Source organism: Oryx dammah, unplaced genomic scaffold (assembly GCF_014754425.2).
Source record: "Oryx dammah isolate SB20612 unplaced genomic scaffold, SCBI_Odam_1.1 HiC_scaffold_24, whole genome shotgun sequence".
Classification (NCBI taxonomy): domain Eukaryota; kingdom Metazoa; phylum Chordata; class Mammalia; order Artiodactyla; family Bovidae; genus Oryx; species Oryx dammah.
In genome coordinates this window covers 83,781,897-83,805,495 of record NW_024070208.1, presented here as the reverse complement: position 1 = coordinate 83,805,495, position 23,599 = coordinate 83,781,897, and the positions used below count along the sequence as shown (strand labels likewise).

General features: G+C 58.7%; 2 protein-coding genes across 2 annotated transcripts in view; both read right to left on the bottom strand.

Annotated features, from left to right (window-relative positions):
- Positions 1–1,147: 1,147 nt before the first annotated feature.
- On the bottom strand, positions 1,148–11,707 carry TEX29 (testis expressed 29). The gene is made up of 5 exons (XM_040267281.1): positions 11,617–11,707; positions 10,294–10,404; positions 3,834–3,903; positions 2,945–3,108; positions 1,148–1,239 (listed from the first exon to the last, which is right to left on the bottom strand). The coding sequence occupies exons 1-5, from the start codon at positions 11,672–11,674 to the stop codon at positions 1,148–1,150; spliced, it is 495 nt and encodes a 164-aa protein (XP_040123215.1). The 5' UTR covers positions 11,675–11,707.
- A 7,029-nt stretch (positions 11,708–18,736) lies between these two features.
- The window catches only part of ARHGEF7 (Rho guanine nucleotide exchange factor 7), a 60,017-nt gene continuing 55,154 nt past the window's right edge, over positions 18,737–23,599 (bottom strand). The window contains exons 18-21 of the mRNA XM_040267460.1: positions 20,664–20,763; positions 20,440–20,494; positions 19,423–19,601; positions 18,737–18,753 (exon numbers count right to left, since the gene is read on the bottom strand). Of these exons, the coding sequence (XP_040123394.1) occupies positions 19,479–19,601; positions 20,440–20,494; positions 20,664–20,763 (278 nt within the window). The 3' untranslated portion in view covers positions 18,737–18,753; positions 19,423–19,478. The remainder of the gene's footprint in view (positions 18,754–19,422; positions 19,602–20,439; positions 20,495–20,663; positions 20,764–23,599) is intronic.

Here is a 23,599-nt window from a genome sequence, read left to right as displayed (position 1 = left end):
AAAGCTGCCGCGTGCCGGCGGGTGGAACGGCCACGCCCGTGCCCGCGGAGAAGGGGGCGCAGGCTGACTGCGTCGGGCTCTTACAGGCGCTGGAGCCAAATTAGGACTTATCAGCACGTTCATTATCTAAAAATAAACCAGCTTTTCTTTGCTTCATCAAAAGATCAGATTATAGAGTACGCCGCCTTACTTGCAGAATAAAGTGTTTTTATTCTTAGACAGTGAGGACAATGAGAACCGTTACATAACCTGTCAGTGTGTGGATGGGCCAGTTACGGAAGCGGATTGTTCCCTGTGATGAGGGCTATCTGGTTTCCCCGCTGCAGAGGGGCAGTGGACAGCCGCGGAGAACACACAGTCCCGAGATTCAGGATGCAAAATAGGGCGCGGCTCTTGCCAGCCTTCTAGAGCGGGGCCGCTTTCCCTCAGATACCCCGAGACCAGGGCTGGTACCTCCTCCACCCAATCCGCAGCCAAGGCCCCGCATTCTGTGCATTCACAGAGCGGGCCTGCCCTCCCTCTGCCCCGCCAGGGGTGGGCATCCTCCTGACCCAGCAGAGAGCAGAGCTGAGCCCATCTCCCACCCATGGAGGTCACTATGGTGAGGAAGGGGTGGCCACACTGCACAACCGGAGGGACCAGCCATCCCCTCCAACTCCGGCCATCACCCCAGGGTCCCTGGAGCACCCGTGTTCCAGGCTGGCTGGCTGCACCCTTGGGGGGCTTCACGAGTGCCCTTCGTGGCCCACAATCTGCTAGAACAAGTCACAGAGCTCAGGGAAGCACGACCCCCATGATCACAGGTTCACGAAAACAAATGGACACGTCTCTTCCTTTCTAGCCAAGGCAGGCACATGAGATGGGGTGGGAGTGTCCACAGGTGGCGCGGCCCTGTCCTCAGGACACGTCGCCCCCTGCCCCATCGATGGGGTCCCTGCCCGGGGCGCTTGGCTCAGCCTCAGCGTCCGAGTGTGTGCGGTGGCTTCATCACAGATGTGACTGAGTTGCTCCCCGATCTCCAGCCCTCTGTCCTCCCAGAGGTCAGGCTGGGATCCGGGGCTGGTCTCTCTGTGTGACCAGTCCCCCACCCGAGTCACCGTGTGGGTGTGACCTAGCTCCATCCCCCTCACCCCGTCATAAGACACGCCTATACTTGGGACACTCGACGGCTCAGCAGGGACCTCCCAGGCACCAGGTCTCTCTGGGATGAGGCCAAGTTCTCTACTACCCAGGTGGGTCCTGGTCAGGTTCCCCAGAGGAACAGAATCAGCCCGAGACCGACCGACTGACTGATTCACAGGAACTGGGGGCCGACACTTCCCGAGATGTGCAGGCAGCCCTGGCCCAGCAGAGTCTGTGCCACCCGCGCCAGGCTGCATCCGTCAGGCCTGAGACCAGGGCAGAGCCGTCTCAGCTCAACTCCAAAGCAAGAGAAAGATGGTGTCTTGGTTCAAAGGCGGTCACGGAGGGCATGAGGAATTCCCTCAACGGGAAGGCCAGCCTATTCCTTCTTCCTTCTGTTCAGGCCGGACTGCAGAGGCCCACCCAGGGAAAGAATCTGCCCGCCATGTGGGAGAGCCAGGTCCCATCCCTGAATCGGGAAGATCCCCTGAAGAAAGGAATGGCCCCCGACTCCAGTATGCTGGCCTGGAGAATCCCATGGACACGACTGAGAGACACTTACACCCTCACCCTCACTAGGGAGGGGCTGTGGTCCCCTCAGCCCACCTCCCCCACCCAGCAATCTCATCCAGAAACATCCAGAATAACATATGACCGTTTCCCGACACCCAGCAGCCCCTCCAGCTGACACGTAAAATGGGCCAGGCCTGACCTCCCAGCCGGGTTGAGTGACCACCCGTCCCGAGCCTGCAGCCCACCCTGGGCGGGGTGAGCTGGCGCCGTGGGCTGCCTGGCCCAGGTTGGAACAAGCCGAGCGTCGAGAATGCAAGCTCCTGGGGCCCAGTCTCAGCTCAGGGCTTGCTCCCTCCTGAGGCAGGAAAGCAAGCTTCGGGGACCCAACACAGACCACAAGCATTTCAAAATACCTTTTTTTTCTCTCACCGGGTGGTCACGCCACAAAATATTTCGACGGCCGTTCCCCGGCCGCCCCACCGCGGTCAGAGTTCCTCCCGTCATCACTCAGCATCTGTCTCGTGCCTCAGTCCTCTGTTTCCTCCTCCTCTGTTACTACCAGACTCGCTGGATTTAAAGATAAAACAGAGAGAAGTGGGTTTAGAGTGGGACTCTCGGCCACCCCGGGGGAGACTCTCCAGGGCCTGTGGACACAGCTGCAGGGACGCAATTCACTCAGAAGCACGCTTGGCAGCTGGGTCTCTGCCTCCCCCGCCGAGGTCTTTCCGCTGAGAGGGGCCGGAGCCCCTGCAGCCCCCAGGGAGCACCCCTGCGGGGGGCCAGTGCCAAGCCTGCAGGGCCCAGGGCTGCAGCCAGGACCCAGAGGACGGCCGGGCAGGCCGCTCGCTGCCCCTTGGGACGGTGAGGGCCTGAGGCTGACTCCCACCAACCGCGGCCCGGGACAGCTGGGCACCGCCGCCGCATCTCCTTGAACCTGCCAGGGGCTCCGGCCAAAGCCGCCCGCCTGCTAGGGCAAGAGGCTTCCTGGGAACCCGCGCTGGCAGGTCGCGTCCCGGCGGTGATGCTCTGAGCCTGCCGGCTTCAGCCAGCGCCCAAGAGAGGTCACCCCATTGCCCCGCGCCCACCGCCTGCCAGGCCTGGGGGGGCAGGAAAGGGAGGACGCTGTGGACAGAAGCCAGGCCTCCGGCGGAGCCCACCTCACAAGCCCACCCTCCGGGTCAGACAAGACAGATCGCACTTCTGTTCAGACTAGCAGGCGAGCAGCACACGAGGGGGCTGGGGTGAAGGCCGAGGGTCTCTAGCAGAGCTGCTCTCAGGGGCAGTGAAGCCAGTCGGCCCACCGCCTTACCGTCCTCTGCGCCGCTCTCCTGGGACTGCGGCATCTCCATGCTTGGGGCCTGTGAGCCCGCCCCCACGTTGCTGGGGGGCTGCGTCTCCACCTGGACGCTGGACTTGGCTGACACAGGCGCCTCCGTGGGGACTTCCTTTTCTCTCCGGCTCTCCTGAATGACTCTGATGAGCAGAGAGAGAAGGATGGGGACCCCGAGGGGCCACCCGGCCTTGTGCTGGGACGCGACCACAGCATCACAGCATTCGCGACCCTGCCCTCAGGTTTGAAGGACAAACGATCTGTCGCCTCAGCTTTGTTTCACATGAGCTCCAGACTCACCGGGTGAGTGGCACCCAGGCTCCCAGACACACAGGGAGCAGGCCAGGGTGTGCGTGGCCCACAGTCACGGCCAGGCCGGGCCACAGAGGTGCCACCTGGCTCCACTTGGAGGAGGAACATGCTTTTGCCTCGCCATTGGACAGAGTGGTTCAATCAGCCTCACGGGCTTCCATTCACGAGACAGGGGCCGGGACCCCGAGTGCAGGCTGCAGTCTGGCCCTGCCTGGCGGGCGTCCTGACCACTAACACGCACCCCCAGACGCGGGCCTGAGCACACGCCTGCCACGCGACCGCCACAGGCTGAGGGTGCAGCCTGGCGGCCTGCAGACCGGCGCCTGCTGGCCACGAGGCTGAGACACAAGGAGCCAGGCTGGCAGCAGTGTCCTTCAGTGCCCCTGGCATCGGCCCTGAGGGTGCTGGGCAGGAAAGCACACCCTGGCTGGCTCCTGCCCACAGACGGCCCTCCTGGTCGCCCACACCGCAGCAAGGCTGGGAGCTGCCCACCCACAGCACCCTGTTCCTGTCCCCTCGGGCCCGCAGGTGAGGTTCAGACAAGGAAAGCACTGACCTGTAAATGATGGTGATGACAAAGGCCCCGGCGATGATCACGATCAGGGCAGAAAACACCTGCACGTAAGCTGGAAAATAGTTCCTGGGCGTCACTGCGGGCCAGCGTCTCCCCAAAGCCGCCTGCTTCCCGCCGCCGGCCATGCCCCCCACCCGCCACCCGCCACGCCCTCGCCCGGCTCAGCCCTGGGATACGGCCTCTGCACCTTCCTCCCCCGGAACCACGTCCAGGGACCCGAGCGGGCCCTCGTGGGGGCCGCCAAGAACTGTCCCCTGAGGACAGTGATGGGGAGGGCCGTCCATCTGTCTGGATGTCTGTCCAAACGTTCTGTCCATCTGTCCTCCAGCATCAGCAGCACCCAGCCTCCTGGGACCTGGGCCGCCCCCTGCCCTGGCCTCCCTGGAAATGGTCCCTCAATATGCAGGTAAGTTGTCCCAAGACACTAGGAGGCGCTTTCAGGTGACAAATTCCACAGGTCTGGCTGCAAATTTCATGGACCGAGCGTTCCTTTATCCACGAGGGGCGGCCGCTGCCCCCAGCGGCTCCCACCTTCTCCGGACTAGCCCCCAAAGGAAGGCCCAGTGCCTCTCAAGGTGACTCAGGGCAACCACGCCCCCCGAGTGCCCCTGTGCAGGAGCGCCCCTCATAGGTGTGAACTCTCAGCCTCTGTCCACTCCTGGGAAGGAGAGGGAGGGGGGAGTTGGGCAACCCCCAGGCCTTCTGGGGCAGGGGGTAGTCCTCCACCTCGGGGGCCCTCGCGGTGCCCAGGCTCACAGGCGGGGCCAGGGGACCAGCCTTCCCTACGGACTGATGCTGGGCCTCCTTCCGCCAGGCAGCTCGGGACTCGGACTACTGAAGGGCAGGACCACGTCCCTGGGGCCCAGGAGCTCCGCGTGTAGGCACTCAGACCATCTCGCCCTGGGTCTGCCCCGGCGTTCTCATGAGGCTCAGGCCAGGATTTTAAGGAGCGAGGCCTGACCCCGGCTGGGCCATCAGCCTGCTCAGATGGCCTCCTCGCCAACGCTTTCCCCTTTCTCCAAGCGAAGGAGGGGCTGGCGGGCGAATGCCGACCCGACGAGGGACGTGGCCGCTTCCTCCTCCCTCTGAGCCACCTGCCCCCCGACCCAGTCACAGCATCATCAGACGGCGTCCTCGCTGGTGGTTCCCCGGGGCCGCGGGATCCCGGATGTGGGGCTTGAGTCACAAAACAGAAAGGGGCAATGCCACACAGCGCGGTGAGCAGGGGCTGAGCATGGGCAGGCTCTCCCGAGCGAGTTCACAGGCAGAGGCCGTGAGGGTGCCTGGGGGCAGCCACCGCCCCGGGACCATGACCGGCTGGGAGCTTCTCGCTGGAGGCGCCTCCTGGCAGTTGGCTTCTTCCTGTCCCCGATGCCTTGGCTGTAGAAAGGCGCTCCCCTGGGCTCACCTCCTCACCTCCAGGACTGTGATAACCTGCCTCGCATTTCTCACCCCCGGAATGAACGCAGTGGTGGAGACACTCCCGCGGTGACCTCTGAACTGGGTATTGCAGGGGGACGTGACCTCCAAGGTCAGGGTCACTGCGGCTGTGGCCCAGCTCACGCTCTGGCCGCTGGCCCCGGCGAAGAGCATCTCACAGCATCTCACAGCTGCGAGCCAACCTGTGGCACGGAGCAGGCTTCTGTGTGCACCCACTGCTGACCCGCAGCAAACCGAGAGCCTCAAAGCAGCTCGTCCAGCCCCGGGCTGGCCTCAGACGACGACCACCGCCTCCCGAAATCCTGACTGTGGTCTCGTGAGCCACCTGAGCCCAAACCACCCAGCCAAGCCTCTGAGTCGCTGCTTAAAGCCATTAAGCTTGGGTAATTCATCACCTGGTGATACATAACTAATGTGGGGCCGTTCCTAGACCTCGGTGCAGTCGATGTGCTTTAAACAATGTTGAATGAACGGAACTGAACCAATTCTAAGAGTGAACTGGAAGCTTCTGAGAGACAAGAGGAAGCCCCTGGGGGCTCAGATAGCAAAGAATCTGCCTGCAGTGCAGGAGACCCAGGTTCAATCCCTGGGTCAGGAATATCCCCTGGAGAAGGAAATGGCAACACACACACTGGTTCTTGCCTGGAGAATCCCATGGACAGAGGAGCCTGGTGGGCTACAGTCCATGGGGTCACAAAAGAGTCGGACACCACTGAGCAACTAAACCACCATCCCCCAGTGAGGAGAAGGCAGCCCACACATTCTTGCATTCCAAGGAGCAGCTATTCCTTAGTGTGATTTGTGTCCCATTTCATGAAAGAAATTGAGAATCTGTTTGTGTCCTGGTTTATGAGAGAAATTCAGAACCTACATGTGAGTGGGTCCCTGTTAGAGAGACACATGGATTTAGCCAGTGATTTAGTTTTCAACTGTCAGTTGTATCTTCTCTATCTTGGTGCAAGTGCTTTTCTTTCTTGAGGTCGAGCTCCTGAAGGCAGAGACTGAAACTCAGTGGTTCTCTCGGCATAATCTCCAGCCAGCACCCATCAGTGGCAAGCAATATGTGCGATTTATCATATAACACATATTACGATTGATCACTCAGAAACAGCAGCAATGGAAAAAATATCTTGGCAAAGCCTCCCCCAGATAGTTAAACAAAAGTTTTGATATTGTCTCAGCAAGTCCCATGAAGAAACTGAAGTCACACACTTAAGGGGAAAAAATGACAGGTTAAATAGTGTCCCCTAAACTCAAGGCTGAAGACTGAAAGCAAGTCATTCTCTTTGAACTCCCATTTCTTTCTCAAAGATCTAATGCTAATTCCCCACGTTCGTGTTCTTAATAATACAGATTATGCCATAACACAAAGTGCACTTCAAACCAGCCAATTTAAGAAGCTGGTGAAAGGTTTTCATAACATGGAATTATGAGCACAAAGAGCTCATAATACCCTGTCACAGAACACTACAACTTACAGCACAAAGCTTCACGTTCACGAAAAATACTGAGGGCACAGTGAGAGCCCAGTGCAGGGCTCACTGCCCAGACTCTGCCCACAGATGGGCCATGCTCGCAAACACGAGGGAAGTCGGAAGAAAAGGCCCAGCCCACACGACTCGTGTGTTATAACTGAAAGGATGCAAAGAGGCTCAATCCTCGCCTCCACGCAAAAAATGACATACCCACTTGTAGAACAATGAGCCCTCTTCAAGGACAGAAAATTCCTGGGTTTGTATTCTTTTCTAGGTTCCTTAGGGACACTAATAATTTAGCTGCAAAAAAGAATAAGGCTTATTTTTCAAATAAGTGATAGGCATAAGGTGATGGTACTAATTTACACGATGTCTCAGATACAAACATTTACAAATGGCCAGCTCCCACCACGAAACTCTGATGAGAAGATGCTGAGGGACGGAACAGATGAAAGAGGAAAAAGCATCAGCTTGAGTTTCTGTTCTCTCACTGGCTGCATTCGTCCCTGAATTATCCATGTCACTGCTTTATGCTGCTAGGGCTCCATTTCTTTAGGGTGTGAGCAAACAGGGGTAATTAACGGCCAAAATGATGACCTGAGGCTGGGAAAGACTGAAGGCAGGAGGAGAAGGGGACGGCAGAGGAGGAGATGGCTGGATGGCATCACCGACTCAATGGGCATGAGTTTGAGCAAGCTCCAGGAGTTGGTGAAGGACAGGGAGGCCTGGTGTGCTTTTGTGAGTCCATGGGGTCACAAAGAGTCAGACAGGACTGAGCAGCTGCACAGCAAAAGCAGTCACCTGTCCTGGGACTTGACCTGGGAATTTAATGTCTTTTGCATCTTTATATATAGAAGATTGAAGAGCAAACCCACTACCCTTTGGATGTGAAAGTTTCCTGCTTTTAGGAGCTTCCCACAGTACATGTCTCAGAAAAACTAAGCTCCCTATGTACTTAGGACACCATAGTCCTCTAGGAAGAGAAACTCCACGATGGAGATGAAGTGAGCCAGACTGGCTGCTCTCCAAATACTGAGACGTGTCCAACCACTAAAACCGCAAAATGACAACAAAAGGATGAAAAATGCAAAAAGCAGCAAATTATGGTCGGCTGGAAACAATCAGAGGCAATTGTTGAAATCACAACGGCTGAAGTGGTTGATAGCAGCTCGGGGCAAACAACAGGCTGATCAGAAAGCTTCGAGGGAAAGCCTGGGGAGCAGTCCGTCTCCAGGGAGACTTGGAGAGCTGTGACGTAGCCCTTGGAAGGCAGGGAGAATCCCTAGGAGAGCAGAGGCGGTCCCAGGCTCACCCTGCTGGCTGACCTTCAGGTTCCGTGCAAGCAGGAAGCGGAGACTAAGGCAGAGCTGGGGACCATCTGGGTGACGCAGGGTCCCAGCCCACACACAGGGCCCTTGGTGGAGACTGGGAGATGACCTCCGGGCGTCTACGGAGGTTTCTGTCCAGACACAAGCTGACCACTAGGCTAACCAAAGCAGAGCCTTCAGTGAGCACACACTGCAAAGAAGACAGACGCTACAGAATCCACTTAGAAAAGTCATTGGTAAACAATGACCCAGTCCCAGCGAGAGCTTTAGGAGGCAAGAGAACCTGGTTTTCAGAGTCACCACATAGAATTTAAATGTCTGGTTTTCAACCACAACAACAAAGGATATGATACATGCAAAGTAACAAGAAAATATGGCCATTGTACATGATACAAAAAAGGCCATCAATAGAAATGGTCTCTCAGGAAGCCCAGATATTAGATTTACTGGGCAGAGACTTTATTTTAAACAGGCTCAGAGAACTAAAGGAAGCCGTATCTGAAGAACAGAGTATGAGAATGATATCTCACCAATAAAAAGATAGAAATTATTTAATTAAAAAAAAGAACCAAATAAAAATCCTGAGGTTGAAAGTATAATCCTGGAAATGAGAGTCTCACCAGAGGAGCAAACTGGTCGATTTGAGCCACAAAAGAAAAGATTTGGCAAAGCCAAAGATAAGTCCACCAAGAGCGTGCGGTCTGAGTATCGGAGAGAAATGGAGTCAGGAAAAATTCACAGAGCCTCAGAGATCCGTGGGACACCACGTGCAGTCAGAGGTGGACACCTCTGTGATGGCGAGGACTGCAGCACGCCAGGCCTCCCTGTCCATCAGCAGCTCCCGGAGTTCACTCAGGCTCATTCCTGTCCATCATGCCGGTGAGGCCATTCGACCACCTCAGCCTCTGTCGCCCCCTTCTCCTTCTGCCTTCAGTCTTTCCCAGCATCAGGGTCTTTTCCAGTGGAGTGTCCCAAATATACAGCCTCTTTTCTGCCTCTTTTTTGAGCTGAACTGACTCCTCTTTTGCCCTAAATACCAAATCTTCACCCCAAGGGAAGACACTGCTCCCTATTTGACTGAACCCAAATCTCGCTGATGCTTTAGCTTCTTGAACTGTTTTGCCCAGAACATCACTTTCTTGAAGGCGCTGGAGTGACGTTTTGAGTGGGATTGTCTGCCCCCCGGGGCAGTGTGTCTGACTTCCTGGCTCCAGGAACAAGAAGGCAGGTCTTCGGGGTGGGGGGCTGAGCCCCCCTGGGAGCGCAGAGGAGACCTGGCCGGCCGCAGAGCGCAGCATGCCCCTGGGGGGCGAGGACCTGGGACACGTTTCCCAAAGTGTCCGAGCTGTTGAGGGTCCGCAGCCAGTGCCAGGGGCTCTTCCCTGCATCCAGTGAGGCCTCCTGCAGACTGCCTGTTCCCGAGACCGTGTGCTCCTCCCCAAAGTCCTCAAGCCTTCACCCCTGCTTCTAAAAGGGAGGCATACAGGCTAGGAAAATGCATCTACCACCAAGAGGAGCTTGAGGCCTTGGAGACACTAACCCAGATGAGCCCAGAGGCAGAAAATCCCGGAAGCACCGTTGCAGCATCCCTTGGGATCCACGCGTGTGGCTTGCCTCCTCCTCCCCACCCCCCCCACCCTCCTTCAGGCACCCCCCCCGCCACCCCGAGTCCTGCTTCCCGGTGCGCCCCACCACTGCCTGACCTAGGGGGTGTGGCCACTCCCCGGCTCAGGCCCCTGCCCTCCTGGGCATCCCTGCCAGTCTTACCCTGACCCCCAGGTTCGTCCCCGGGCTCAGGATGGGGAGCAGAATTATGTCCAGTTGACATCTTATTCTGACCCCTGACGGCGGCCCGTCCTGGGCCCTTGTGGCCGCGACCCCTGCCAGGTCAGGTGTATCCCTGCACACGGTGCCAGGGGCCCCGGCCCAAGCCAGCTCTTTCTGTGGACCCAGTGGCTCCAGCTCAGCCTTCTACGCCCCCAGTGGAGGGAGCTCAAAGAAGCCTCTGCAATAGCACGCAGGCCCTCCAGGCAGTGAACGTTCCCCGTGGCTGAAGGCCCCTAGCCAGCCCCTCCAAGCCCTCTTTTCCGGGCGGCACCAAGCAGGATGATGCGGCCAGGGGATGTGGAAGGGGGCCCGTGCAGCAAGGGGGAGCCGGGCGAGGGGGCAGGCGGTCCCAGGCCCGCGGGGCGCACTCACTGGGCACGGCCTTCTCGTAGCAGATGCCTTTATAGAAGCAGCAGCCGAGCTCCTTGCAGCGATCCCTGCTGACGTTATAGTCACATATGTCGTACAGCGGGATGTCGCACACTGCAAAGCAGATGCACGGAGGGCGTCACCCCGAGGCTGCAGCCCCTGCAGCCTCGGGGCAGCGCAGGGCAGGGACGCGCCGTGGGTTTTGCCACGGTCTTCACTGTACGTCACACATACCTCACTCTGAGAGTCCGATCTGCAAAGAATGCAATTTCTGAACAAATTAGTGTCCTGTTAATTACACAGGATAACGCGGGGTCCTCCAGTGACTAAGGAACTAATGCCTCTCGGCAAGAGCTCGCCAGTCTCCACGCTCCACAGAGAGACCGGGAAATAAAGGTCTGACACCGTCGGCGCCCGGGAGCTGGGGCAGGAAGCGTAACCAAGTCAGGTTTAAGCACAGGGTGTGTGGAAACGATGCCGCCGTGGGTCATTTCAGAATTTAGAAGTTTGCCGAGAAGGACGGAGCTCAGGGCCTGGGTCAGGGTGGGCTGCATGGACGGGCAGGACCCTCAAGGGCCGCAGCTGGCCCCCTGGGCCCCTCCCCGCCCTCCCCCGGTCTGGCTCCTGCAGTCGGGAGGCCTGCATCCTGGTTCCCAGAGGTGAAACCTGGGCTTAGGACAAGTCCAGAACCCGACGTGCCTCGGGTGAGAGCCACTCACGTCCTGCGGGCCTGCATAAGGGCTGCCCAGACAGACGGGGGTGAGGCGGCTCCCCAGATAGAAGGGAAGGGGGTGAGGGGGCAGGCTCCCCAGACAGACCCAGGTTGGGGGCAGGCTCCTCAGACAGATGGTGGAGGAGGGCTCCCTGGGCAGCCCAGGTGCAGGAGGGTATCAGGGTACCCGGGTCCCAGGCAGAGGGCCTCCTGCGGAGGAAGCCCACTCGGGACATCCCTGGGAAACCATGTGTAAGCCATCTTAGGGGTCTCCTTTATGTCCAGTCTCCAGGCGGTGAAGCGAGGGCTTGGGGACCGCGCCCCCTCCGACCCGGCCTTCCTGCCTTGGGAGCCTCTCTGACCCCACCTCGGCCCGCGGCCCCGCCCTCTGGCTCAGGAGCGCCCGCCCTCCCCGTGTGGAGGCCGGGCTCCCGGGTCCCTGGGCACACTGGGGCGAGTCCTCCGAGGGGCCCCTGGATGGGTCACTCGATGGAGAGGGGGGCGGTGTGGGCGTGGTTGCAAAGGCTGTCCGTGAGTCCCCCATCATCGGGGACGCCCAGCCCCTGCCCACCCCGGGCCGGGCCGCCTGCCGCCCCTGCAGCCTAGCCAGTCACCTGCAAACTTCTTCAGGAGGTGCGAGGGGGACTTCTTGAGCTCGGGTGCATATCTCATTGTAGCAGCTGAAGGAGGGCCGAGGGGTCACGGGAACCTGGGGGAGAGAACTGGTCAGCATGGGGCCCCGGCGTGGCTGGCGCGGGACGGGGGCGGCCGGCCGGGGCCCGGCCACACCTGGCAGGCATGTCCCGGCTGAGCCCCGGCCACGCGCCTCACGACAGGCTCCACGTGCACAGCAGCGCTCAGACCAAACGAGGGACTGGCCAGCGCCCCACCCGCCACGGCTCCCGGCCAGGGCAGGCCCGCCTGCCGGCTGTGACATCACACAGGCCCCGTGACGTCACACAGAGGCTTCGCGGGGTGGAAGCGGCTGGGGACCCCGCCCAGAGCCCCTGCCTGCACGACGCCCGTCCTGCTGCCCTGCCAGTCTCCTCTGCAGAACCGGGTCCCCCAAGGCTGAGGCCCCGAGGCCCTGGGGTAAGGCAGGCTTGGTGAAGCTGAGAGCCCTGGAGGACCCCGCGTGCCTGTGGACAGCACGCAGTTCAGTTCAGCCGCTCAGTCCTGTCTGGCTCTTTGGGACACCGTGAACCTCAGCACGCCAGGCCTCCCTGTCCATCACCAACTCCTGGAGTTTCCTCAAACTCATGCCCATTGAGTCGGTGATGCCATCCAACCATCTCCTCCTCTGTCGTCCCCTTCTCCTCCTGCCCTCAATCTCCCCCAGCATCAGGATCTTTTCCAATGAGTCAGCTCTTCACATCAGATGGCCAAAGTACTGGAGCTTCAGCTTCAACATCAGTCCTTCCAGTGAACACCCAGGAATGACCTCCTTTAGGATGGACTGGCTGGATCTCCATACTGTCCAAGGGCGGCAGACGAGGCGAGGCCAGAGATCAAGCAGGAGCGGGCAAGCGGGTCACTCGGGGGCTTCAGCCTTCACACTGCACGTGTGAAGCCAGGAACAGAACAGGGTCTGTGCAGAGCAGACAGTGAGCCCTGTTTTCACAGCGTCGTCCTGAAGGGCCGTCAGGAGGCAAGAGTCAGCCTGGGACAACACAATCACCCAGGGAAAAGTAAACGAGGGCTATGGCCAAATGCGTTTCCTGCTGTTTTAATTACAGTCAGTGACTGGTAGCCCGCCTGGACTTGGCGGGAGGGGAAACCAGGCTGGAGGGGCGGGCCCTGGGCTCCAAGTGGACAGGCAGGCCAGCACAGGTGCCGTCCGGCCAGGGTTGCGGTCCCTGCAAGGCTGCAGGGCGGGCCCTGGATGGAACAGCCTTGGTGCGTGGGGACGGGGGTTGCGGGCGGGAGAGGGGGTGTCAGGGTCCAGGGGAGGAGGGGACAGAGGGGAGGGGGACACAGAGGACAGAGAGGAGGGGACAGAGCAGCTCCGGCCCAGCGGGTGAGGACAGGAGGCAGCAGGAAGGCAGGCTGACAGTGGAACGGAGGCTCACGCTGGGAGCTGCGGCCCGCGGGGAGCAGGTGCCGAGTCCAAGGAAGCTGAGGTCACTGGAGGTCAGGGCCGGATGTGACGAGGAGCGGGGAGCCCTGGGGAGGGGAGCAGGCAGTCACTCGGCCAGGGCCGGCTCAGGGCCTCTGGGGCAGGGCCACCTTGACCAGCGCTTGGCGGGGCACCGAGCTCGCCCCAGCTCCTGGGAGATGAAGAGGCTTTGCTCCCCCGCCCCCCAACCACGAGACCCAGCCTCTCTCACCCCGGTTTCCTCACCTGAAAGCAAGGTGATGATACACACACAGGCACGGGACTGTCCCGTGCTGGGTGCCCCATAATGAGCCCACATCCAGGGGTTCGGAGGGTCAGGCCGGGCGTCCAGCAGCGCCCGGGGCCAGGCAGTCCCCTCTGCCCAGCAGCGCCTGGGGTCACGCTGCCATCCACTGAGTGTAGCTCAGCTGTCTGGAGTGTATGATCCAGGGTCCACAGCCCGCCATCAGCCCCGGGAGACCCCCAGCACTGTGAGCAGGCACCCCCATCCTCCCAGAGGTGCCGGGGTCCAGCCCTGGTGGATCCAGGGTAATTTGAAGCGGGGACGGCGTGGGCGAGGAAAAACATTTAATTAGAAATATAAGATTAGATTAGGAAGAAATAGTGTAGTAGGAAAATTAAGTGGAGAAAAGATGCTGAATAACTCGGTTTACGTGGAGAGCCAATAAAGTTTCAGACAAGGAGCTTGCACCGTCTACGTTAGGCGTCCTCTTGAATAGCCGGGGGTGCCCCGCCTTGGGCTCCCTCTCGCATGGATCTTAGAAGCCAGGGCAAGTAAGTAGACATGGCGAGCCTCCACGCCCCAGATGGGAATTCAGCCAGAAAAGAGAGTCAAGAGGAGACACGAGGGAAACCAGTCCAGCGACTGGCCCGGCCTCTGTTGTCCAGAAAGGCCTTTTATACCTTTTTTTGTACATAGACATCAAAGGAGAATAGAAAGTTATGCAGTGTCAGCAGCCCTGACTGTTACCAAACCCAGGCTTTCTCCCTGCACACCTAGCTGTATACACAAGTCTTAGGTGATCTTCTGGCCAGAGAGCCAATTAGCATTTTATAGCCTTTTTTTCTGATAAGGGTTTGTCAACCAGAAGACTTATTTATGTTGTTCTTCCCAAAGTCTGGTGCCAGTCTCAGAAAGCACTAAATAAAGTTACATTCTTACATAGCAAAGATACAACAATTTACAAGTAAAAGGAGTACAGTGATTTATAACAAAGAAAAGTAATTAACTCAAAAGTCTAGTGTTGCTAACATCAAAACTACTATATTCCTTTTTCTATATCCCAATTACATTGATTAATATCCTTCAGGTGCCTGAAAGATAAAAAATATGGAGGCCTGGCAGCAGTCATTGAGCCAACAGTGAAAACCCATCACCAATATGATTTTTAGCTCCTAGAAAAGGCTCTGTATCTTTAAGATGCTTTAAGCTTTGCGCCTCTCACGGTTGAGGGGCTGTAAACAATTCACAAGTTGTAAAAAGTCCAGGGAACCTGTTAGGCAAGTTAGAGAGCCGTCAGAGGGGATTTGAGCTGACACATAACATTCAAATGCAGAAGACTGAACCCTTAAGTTAACTTTTTCCAGAGAGTGTCAGAAGAGTGGAAAAGCACAGTACAATAAAATCAGGCCGACTCTGGTTTGGGGGCACATGCTCAGGAAAACTCAGGGGGAACCCCTGAAGCTAGACCACGCCTTTGCGTTTTGTCTGGCTTCCTTCCTCATGACCATTGCCACGGGCGGGATTCCTCACGCTGGCTCCTGGCACAGAGGGGTCTCTAAGCCACCCTGAGCCCGAATTCGCCTCTGGACACGTCCTGTCCCTGGAATCTCACAACACGTAGACTTCAGTCTGGTGTCTCCCACCTGCTGCGTTCAGGATGCATCCGGGGGGCGCGGGTGCCAGACCAACCCCCTTCACGGCTCCAGGACAGCCCTCCACATGGCAGACGTTCTGCTGACCCGTCCGTCCTCTGACGGATGTCTGGGCTGTCCCGCTTCTTTGGCCACTACGTATACCACCACTGTGGACGTCCACGTACGGGTTTTGTGTGCACATAGGTTCCCACCTCCCTCGGACGCAGCCCCGGCCCCGGCCTCCCTGGGTCAGGCAGTGGCTCTAGGCTCAGCTTCTGAGGAGTGGCCAGGCTGTCCCCAGAGCAGCCGCCCCAGTTCACGTTGCTGCCAGGCACCCTCCTGGGAACTGACTTCACACCACCCTGCAGCGGGTTCACGGTCATCGATGGACCAGCTTCCCGGGAAGCAGTGGGGAAGGTCACGTGCAGCCGTGCGAGGGCTGGGTCAACACAGGGAGGCCGGGGAGGTGAGGGCGCTCAGGACAGACCCCCAGGGCAGGGCCAAAGTGCTGGCTCAGGCGGGTGGGGCAGGGGGCCCACGTCATCCCAGTGCTGGCAGGACCCAAAAAGAGCAGACGGACCATCCCCCCTCTGCCCGGGGAGCCCAGGGTCTGTTGCCCACTTTGCTGACCGGCCAGGCTGGCCTGCAAGGGCCCACGGGGAGCTCACGGGGGCCTGGGCTGGCATCTCCTGTTAGTGGCCGAGCCTTTTCCCTTGTGATGCGATTTTAGCCAAGACGACGCGGTCTGTCCTGGACCCAGAGGTCTTCCCATGGGAACCACGGGAGCCGCCCTGGCTTCTCTCAAACAGAAGACGCTCCTCCCCCGTCAGTGCCAGGGAGGGGAGGGCGGTTAGCTGGGAACCTAGCCACACGCAGGTGGCCCCTGCGAGGGGAGGTGCCCCAGGCCAGCGGGGGGACAGGCCAGCGCTGGAGCTGGGTCCACATCCCCGGGGGGACAGGTCGAATGGCATCTCCCGGAAAGTCCATTCCAGTCCTGACCCCCAAGTACCTGTGCACGTCCCTAGGTGAAGCTGGGCCTCTGCAGATGCCGTCGGTTTGAAGTCTAACCCCATGTGACAGGCGTCCCTCCAGGGAGAGGAAGCAGAATCACGGGGGGAGCGCCCAGGGTGGACAAACGGACACACGGCAACAGAGGCTGAGCCCGAGGCCCCAGGACGCGCCACCACGGGGCCCGGGAGGGGACCCCCAGGGCCAGGGCCTCCAGAGGGACAGGCCGCCGCCACGTGGGCTCCCGACTTCGGGCCTCGGGACCCCCGAGATGAGGCTCTGCCATCAGAACCCACCCAGTTCACCACCCCTGCCACAGCGGCCTCAGGAAACCAGCGCCGTCATCCGTTTTGCTGGACAGTAACCAGGTTCAATCCCTGGTCAGGGAACTAAGCGCCCACACACAGCATGGTGTCGCCAAATAAAAATTTTAAAACTGAGCCAGAGGCATGTTGGCACCACCTGCACTCGGGGAAGCCTTCCGAAGGGCAGATGTACCACCACGTACCTCCCTACGGTCTGACCCAGAGACGATGACAGGAGCGCCCGGGCCATCTGACGGAACACGTCCTGAACACGGAGCCCCGGGCCACAACCCTGACCATGCCGTCAGCTCCATCTTCCATGGCAGAAGCTCCGAGGAAGACGGGCGGACGTCCTGGGAACGCTGCCCCCCCACCTGGCCTGACTGCTTCCCAAACACCTGCCTCCACCAGCAGGCCGGAGTGGAGGGAAGGGCGAGGCCCCCTCCTCCTGCCACGCGACTCTGAGGGGCCCACAGGGCCCAGGGAAAGGCGTCTGCCCTCCACCAAGCCCCACACGGGGTCGACCTGGACCTCCTGGGGTGAGAGCCTTCGGCCCCCAGACGGCAGTCTTTCCTTCCCGTTTCCTTCCCCCAGACTTGTTCTCATTTTTCATGCGTGCGAAATCGATTCAGTCGTATCCGACTCTGTGACCCCACGGACCATAGCCCGCCAGGCTCCTCCGTCCCTGGGATTCTCCAGGCAAGAACACTGGAGTGGGCAGCCATTCCCTCCTCCAGGGGGTCTTCCCAACCCGCGGATGGAACCTGCATCTCTTACGTCTCCTGCGGGGGCGGGCAGGTTCTTTACCCCCAGTGCCACCTGGGAAGCCCTTCTCTCGAACTCTGTTTTCTAACTTATCTTCAAATATTCCCAAACTCTAGATTTTAAACATAAATGTGATATATTCCAGCATCAAAAATTCACACCAGAATTTGAAAATACAAAAAAAAAAAAAAAAAATCAGAAGAATAAAGGTAACACACACATATGCCAAAAAAAAAATCACAAACAATAAAGTGACATGTTTGTAACATACGAAAAATAGTCAGTTTAATAATAATTACAACAGAGCGTGAGTAGTCAAGACCAGGACACCAGGGGGGTGTTCGCGGAGCACCCGCACGGCTGTGAAAGGGGGCCCTGCGCGTCCTACGGAAACACTGCGCAGGCACCGGGGGCCTGTGGGGAGTTCGCGACGACGGCTCAACCTGCTGCAGAGCACATCTCCGCGACGGCTCCGGTGCGTCCCCTCCCGCCCGGGCAAGGACATGGCTCCATCTCCTCGTCTGTGGAAAGCGAGGCAGAGGCGACTCCCAACAGGCAGACGGCCCCTTCCTGACATCCCCCGGGACCCCGAGCTCCTCGAAAGCCCCCCGGAGACACGGGGGCAGTCCACTGACGACAGGGCAGGTCTGCAGGAAGAACCGCTCAGGTGCATTGTCTCTGCTCCCTAAAAAGCTCAGTAAAAACCCTGGGACCCGGGAAGGATGCGTCACACAAGCATGTCAATGGCCACCCCTCGGGAGGAGGGTTGAGAATACACGTGCGCCCCTCGATGCTCGAGTCAGCAGTTAAGGCAGGCTCTGCAGGCACCCCGTCAGGGTGCGGGCAGCACCGCCCACCACAGAGTGCTGGAGAGTCAGGCGAGGATGCGGTTCCTGAGTTAGAATTTGCGCGAGACAGCAAACTTCAGCACGCGATTGGCTATTTCCCACTACAAGGTCTCATGCCTCACCAAAGGGCCTCCTGTTAAAAAGGGGGCTCATCAAACACTCCAAGGGCCATCTTCCCAGCCCTGCCACTAACGAAGAAAATAAAACTCTAAGCACAAGAAGTCGGCAGTTCTCGTTACAAGGTCAAGGCCTTCAAGGCCCCAGACACCCTTTCCCCTCACCTCGCACCCCCCCACAACTCCCCAGGAGCAGGGGAGGCCGCGGACAGGACCCGGGCACCCACACCAGCAGCTGCTCCAGCGCGGGGGCGTCCGGCCGACGCAGACAGAGGAGTGCAGGTCACAGTCACGTCTGACGCCACGCAGGCATTTCCGAGACACCCCTGATCCAGGGGCTGGAGTTTGAGCTTTTAAGGACACAACACTTGTCCTCTACAAGTTCATCTCACTTTACAAATGACCTCTTCAGAAGAGCAGGGCGGAGGAGCAGGTCCCATGAACTGGTTGGACCCTGGGCGCTGCTCTGGGCCTGAGGACAGGGCCCCTCCTATGGGCCCTGGCCACCTGGACTCAGCGTGGGGTGGGGGCCCCAATCTTGCCCCCCACTTCTTGGGGAGTCTCGGGCGTGTTCTACTGCTCGATTCGTGCAGAAACAGTGCAGACGCTGCCTCCTCAGCAAGCACAGAAGGCCTGCCTGTGCACCCAACGGGACAGCAGGTGGTGGGGGCAGAGCGGCCTCGCGCAGAAGCTACCTGCGCCCAGCAGCGCGTCCTCATGGGCTACAGCGACGTGCAATAAATAACACTTTATTTACAGGCTTCAGGGAGCTGCTCCTTCTGGGAGAACGGGACGGTGCCCCTGGCCGAGTTTCCAGGCCAGCCCCAGCCAGGCACCCTCTGCCATGCACGTGCTCACATGGGGCTGTCACGGGGCCCGGGGGCAGCAGACGTGGTTCCCAGGTTTGGGGCTGAGGCCAGGCCCCGGGTTCAGCCCCAGTGCTGCACGCGGACTGCGACCCTGCTTAACCGGGAGCCTGGGGGCGTAGACGGGGCCCCTGCGGGTCTACAGGCCCCGCAGGCAGACGCTGCGGGCGGTGTTTCTGGAGAGCCTCAGCACAGCAGGCACTCCCAGAGACACCTGTGGGTCTGCAGCCTCCGGTCCCCACGAGCAGTGAGCTTGAGCCCCAGGGCGCGGGAGCAGAGAGGTGAGTGCAAAGGGACTGTGGCCCAGCAGCCAGCCCAGACGGAAGCCCCTCAGAGCGGGGCATTTCCAGGGAACGTCCACAGGACGCTGACAGGCGTTCACTCGGAGCCCGCGAGTCCAGACGCCGCCACTGTGCTCACTGCGGGACGAGCTACTGGGTTTGGGGGGACGCGGTCTGGGCTCGGCCTGGAGCTCACGGCCGCCCGGCTGCAGTCTCCACGCACGGCCCCGCCAGCAGCCCGAGCGTCAGGGGCAGGGGTTGTGGGGCTCCGGCTCAGTCTCAGAACCGGTCTTAACGGAGCACCAGGACACCCCTCAGAGGTTCGTCTCATCCCAAGCAGGGTCATTCATGTTCTTGAGAACCTTCCTCACCAGCTTCTCCAGGTCTTTGCGGGCTCTCTGCTCCTCCTCCAGAGACTTCTTCATCTTCTTGTTGTCCTGCGGGTGAAGCAGACCGCAGGGGGTTAACCGCCACTGGCACCAAAAGGGACCCCGCCCCAAGGAGAAGGGTCCCCGCTGAAGGAGCCCGCCCTGCACCGCGGCCAAGGGAGTGGCTGACGGGGCCCCTGAGGGTCTCAGATGCAGGGCGGCTCCTGGCACCGGGACAGCTCACAAACGGAGCAGGCCCAGCACTCACTCACGACTGTGAACCACAGAAGCTACGAAGCACAGCGTGGGAGTGGCCGAAAGGAACGGGCAGGGCTCACGTCCCTCCCGGTCTCCCACGCCTGCGACAGTCTCCACGGCACCAAGAAGGGGGCACAGAGGCCGCTGAGTCGGGCCCCGTCACCCTCACTGCGGCCGATGCCAGCACCGCCCCTGGGTGGGCAGAGTGGCAGGCAGCCGGACGGGGGCAGCTCTGGGTGCGTGGCCGGTCCCCTGCCGTCCGTCCAGCCCAGGCCAGCCGCGAGCTGCGTCTCGCACACAGGAGCCACCGACACAAGCAGCTCACACAAGTCTGTTCGGCGAGGCAGCCCTGGCTAACTGGCTTTTTTACAGGTCTTCTCAAGAACCTGGACCACGCTCGGCACCTGGTGACAGAGAACAACCCCTGCTGGCGCCAGGCGGTGGAGAGAACGCTTAACAAGTTGCCCTGAAGACACGCCTCCTGCGGCTCACACTCACAGACCCACTGCTGATCTGCTGCTGAGATCCAGACCCCGAGAGGAGGCTCCTGTTCCGGCCTCATGGTGCTCGTGGACAGCTGGCTTCAGGTCTAACACCATGGTTCCCTCGTCGGCCCCGTTAAAACCATTACAGACGGATGGCAACTCACCTGTCGTAGCTCTTGGACTTCATCTTTTAGCGCATACACGGTGTCGACGAGACTCCTAGAAAGAGAGGGGGCACCGTGAGCGGGGGTCGCGAGCACCCCACTTCACCCCGCACCCGCCCCCCTCGGCCCAGCTCCAGTAAGGCCCGATTCCACGCACAGGGTGTGGACCTCAGCCAGGAAGCCCCCCCACCACAGACACTTTAAAACACTGAGACACAGCTTACTTTTCTTCTATCACTGTCTGACCGTTACTTTTAGTCTCTTCAACTATAATTTTCTCTTCCTCTGGAAGCAAAACTTGCGGAGCAGATTCTTTGCGTGAACCTGCCATCGTTTAAAAAAAAAAAAAGAAACCCACAGGTAAACACCACAGCAGAACTAAAAGAACTTAACTATACAACACTACTTGACTAGTAATATTAAACTCCAGGTGTTAATTCCAGTATGTTAAGAAATACATACTCTAGATAAAATGGGGATGGGTAACCTTTACCAACTTCCTCTCCCTCTGTAGACTGAAGCCAAGCCTCCCTTCATGCCCATAGCATGACAGGGCAAAGGAAACATTAGCTCCCCCCCCCTTTTTTTTTGCAATTTATTGAGCTTCAGTTTCTGAATCTGGATTATGGATCTTTTAAAAAAATTTTCAACACGTAGTAAGTTGAAGATTCTGACCATATCAACTTGGGCATTTTGGAGGAAATAATCAACTCCTGGGGGATATTCAAATCAATCAAATTTTGTGCCATTTTATTCCAGGAAGCTTAGGAAGAACCATCAGATCACACAGAAGACATATTCCAATATTTATCAAGTCAGTGAACTGGTCCTTAAAACATTTAACTCCAGAGCAACAGCTAAAAGTGTTACAGCACATGGTTAAGAAAAAGTTTATTACTGATCCTCTTATGAAAACTGTATTTACAATCCCTGGAATATAAACATTTTTCCAAAAGGAGAAACACTGTTTACAATATTAGAGGGACATTTATGTCATTTAACCAAGACCCAGCACAAAAGCTTACCCGGGGCAGTGGCCAGAGAAACCATTACTACAAAACAGGGTCTTCAGAAATTAACGAGAATTAAACCTCATTTAAGGGTGCAAGGAAGAAAACCACCTTTTTAAAGAGCTACACAGCACTGACGTGCATCATTCCGAGTTGTGAAAATGACGTCAGACGCATCCGAGGAAGGACGCGGCCCGCCGCAGCCCTTGCTGGTGGTTGCTGGGATAAATGCAGATTTCTTGCCAATACCATCCACCTGGCTGTTCGGTGCACACACTTTAACCACAGAGACGGTGCTTCGGCCCACCCGACCTCGTCTTCTCTGCTTTACCCTCGGTTTGCCTTCCCAAAGGTCCGTCACACTGGACGAGGGCCCCGGGCATCCTCACGTGGCAGGGGCATTCGGTACAACACGCGCTTTCAGGATGGGACTTAATGGTTCCACCAGCATCTCACCACAAGCTCACCCTCCTCTGAAAGAACAGGGCTTGTGGCGGCTGTCGACGCTCTTGATGCGGGGACCAAGCGCCCCCTTCATTCCCGGGGCGGCTGGCGACAGGGAGGAGGGTCTGGTTCACCAGGCCGGGTGACTCTGCTGGCCACCATGCGGGGCGTCTGCAAAGCCGGCTCCAGCCCCGTCCCACAGACAGGGAGGCTGAGCTAAAGCGCAGCATCTGGCCTGAGAGGGAGGCCGCCCAGCCCAGGGAGGCACAGCACGTCACAGCGCCAACGTCCGGACAGACGGTCTCCTACACCAGCCGAGGCACAGTGTCTACGTGTCCTAGGACATCGGTGTCATGACCACGGGGACTACTCAGAGCCCTGCCATGGCCGGAAGGAGCTGCTCTGCTGGAGCACGTCTGTACGAGCCCCTGCCTGAGGCTTGAACTTGTCAGCTGCTGCTCACAGACGACCCTCCACTAGTGACTTGTGCTCACACCTGCTCACACCAAGACGCGGGTCCTGCAGTGACAGCTCCAAGGCTGGGGGAGCACGGGGGGGGGGGGGGGGGGCGGGGCCAGCGCCCAGCTCACACCCGGCCTGGCACAGCGACCAACCTGCAGGCTTTTCAGGTCCTCCAAGCCCTGGGCCCGGGGAGGGACACGTCCTGAAAGGCTTCGTCCTGCTGACGGTGATGACAGGCTCCAGGGGCCTCAAGCGGGGCTGCAGCCCGCTGTCTTCCAGGCCTCTCTCAGCACACACTTCTGGGATGTCTGGGCCACGTGCGGAAGTACCGCTTAGGGAGGAAACGCATACGGGAAACACAACTGAGAGGCACAAAGGCCGCCGGATTAAGAATCTGAAGGGCCAGGCCCCCAAACTCCCGACACCAACGCCAGCGTTGGCCATGTTCCTGCTGGGAGGAGGGACAGCGTGCCATTTCCCCTGAAAACAGACAAGTATTCCTAAGGACTCTGCTGTGTGGACCACACGTCAGGGAGCAAAGGGCTCCACTTGGTTTCCCTGTAAACAGAAGCAGGTGGGTGACCTGGGACCCTGGCACCCCCGGGGGTCCCCACGGTTACCTGCTCTGCCCTGGAAGCTGTGTGCCACAGTCAGGCCAAGGGCCACCAGGGTGGACCAGTCACGGGCAGCCTGTAACATGTTTCTTCACCCGCACTAGCTAATGAGACCACAGGCTGAACGTGTTTTTTTCATATAAGTGCTTTAGGAAGATTAAATTCTATGTTTATTTCTCAATTATTTTTGCATCTTCTAGCTTCGAAGCCTAGGCAACCTATTTACGTTACGCGTTTGCAGCAATGAAGTCTTCAAATGATACACAGAACAGAAGCGCGGTGGAGGGGGCAGTGGTGTCCACTCTGAGGAGCAGGGCTGTGCAGGGGCTGGGGCTGCAGGCCTCGGGACACTCAGGCCTGACACCAAAGCTCAGAGCCTCAACTCCATCAGCCGCAAAAAGAGAACAAGACCCACTGCAGAGGCCACTCTGACAGGTGTCTTCTACCAGATGACATCATAACCACACACTCCACGATGTGAGGTGACTGTGAGGCCTGATCCAAGAGCTACATGTGCAAGAAGGACACTGTTCTCATTTTGGCAAATACGCTGAAAGCATGCGAGGCAGGTGATGGCTACGTGACGGACAGGCAGTGTCGATGGCTGGATTCCTGAAACGTGCCGACATG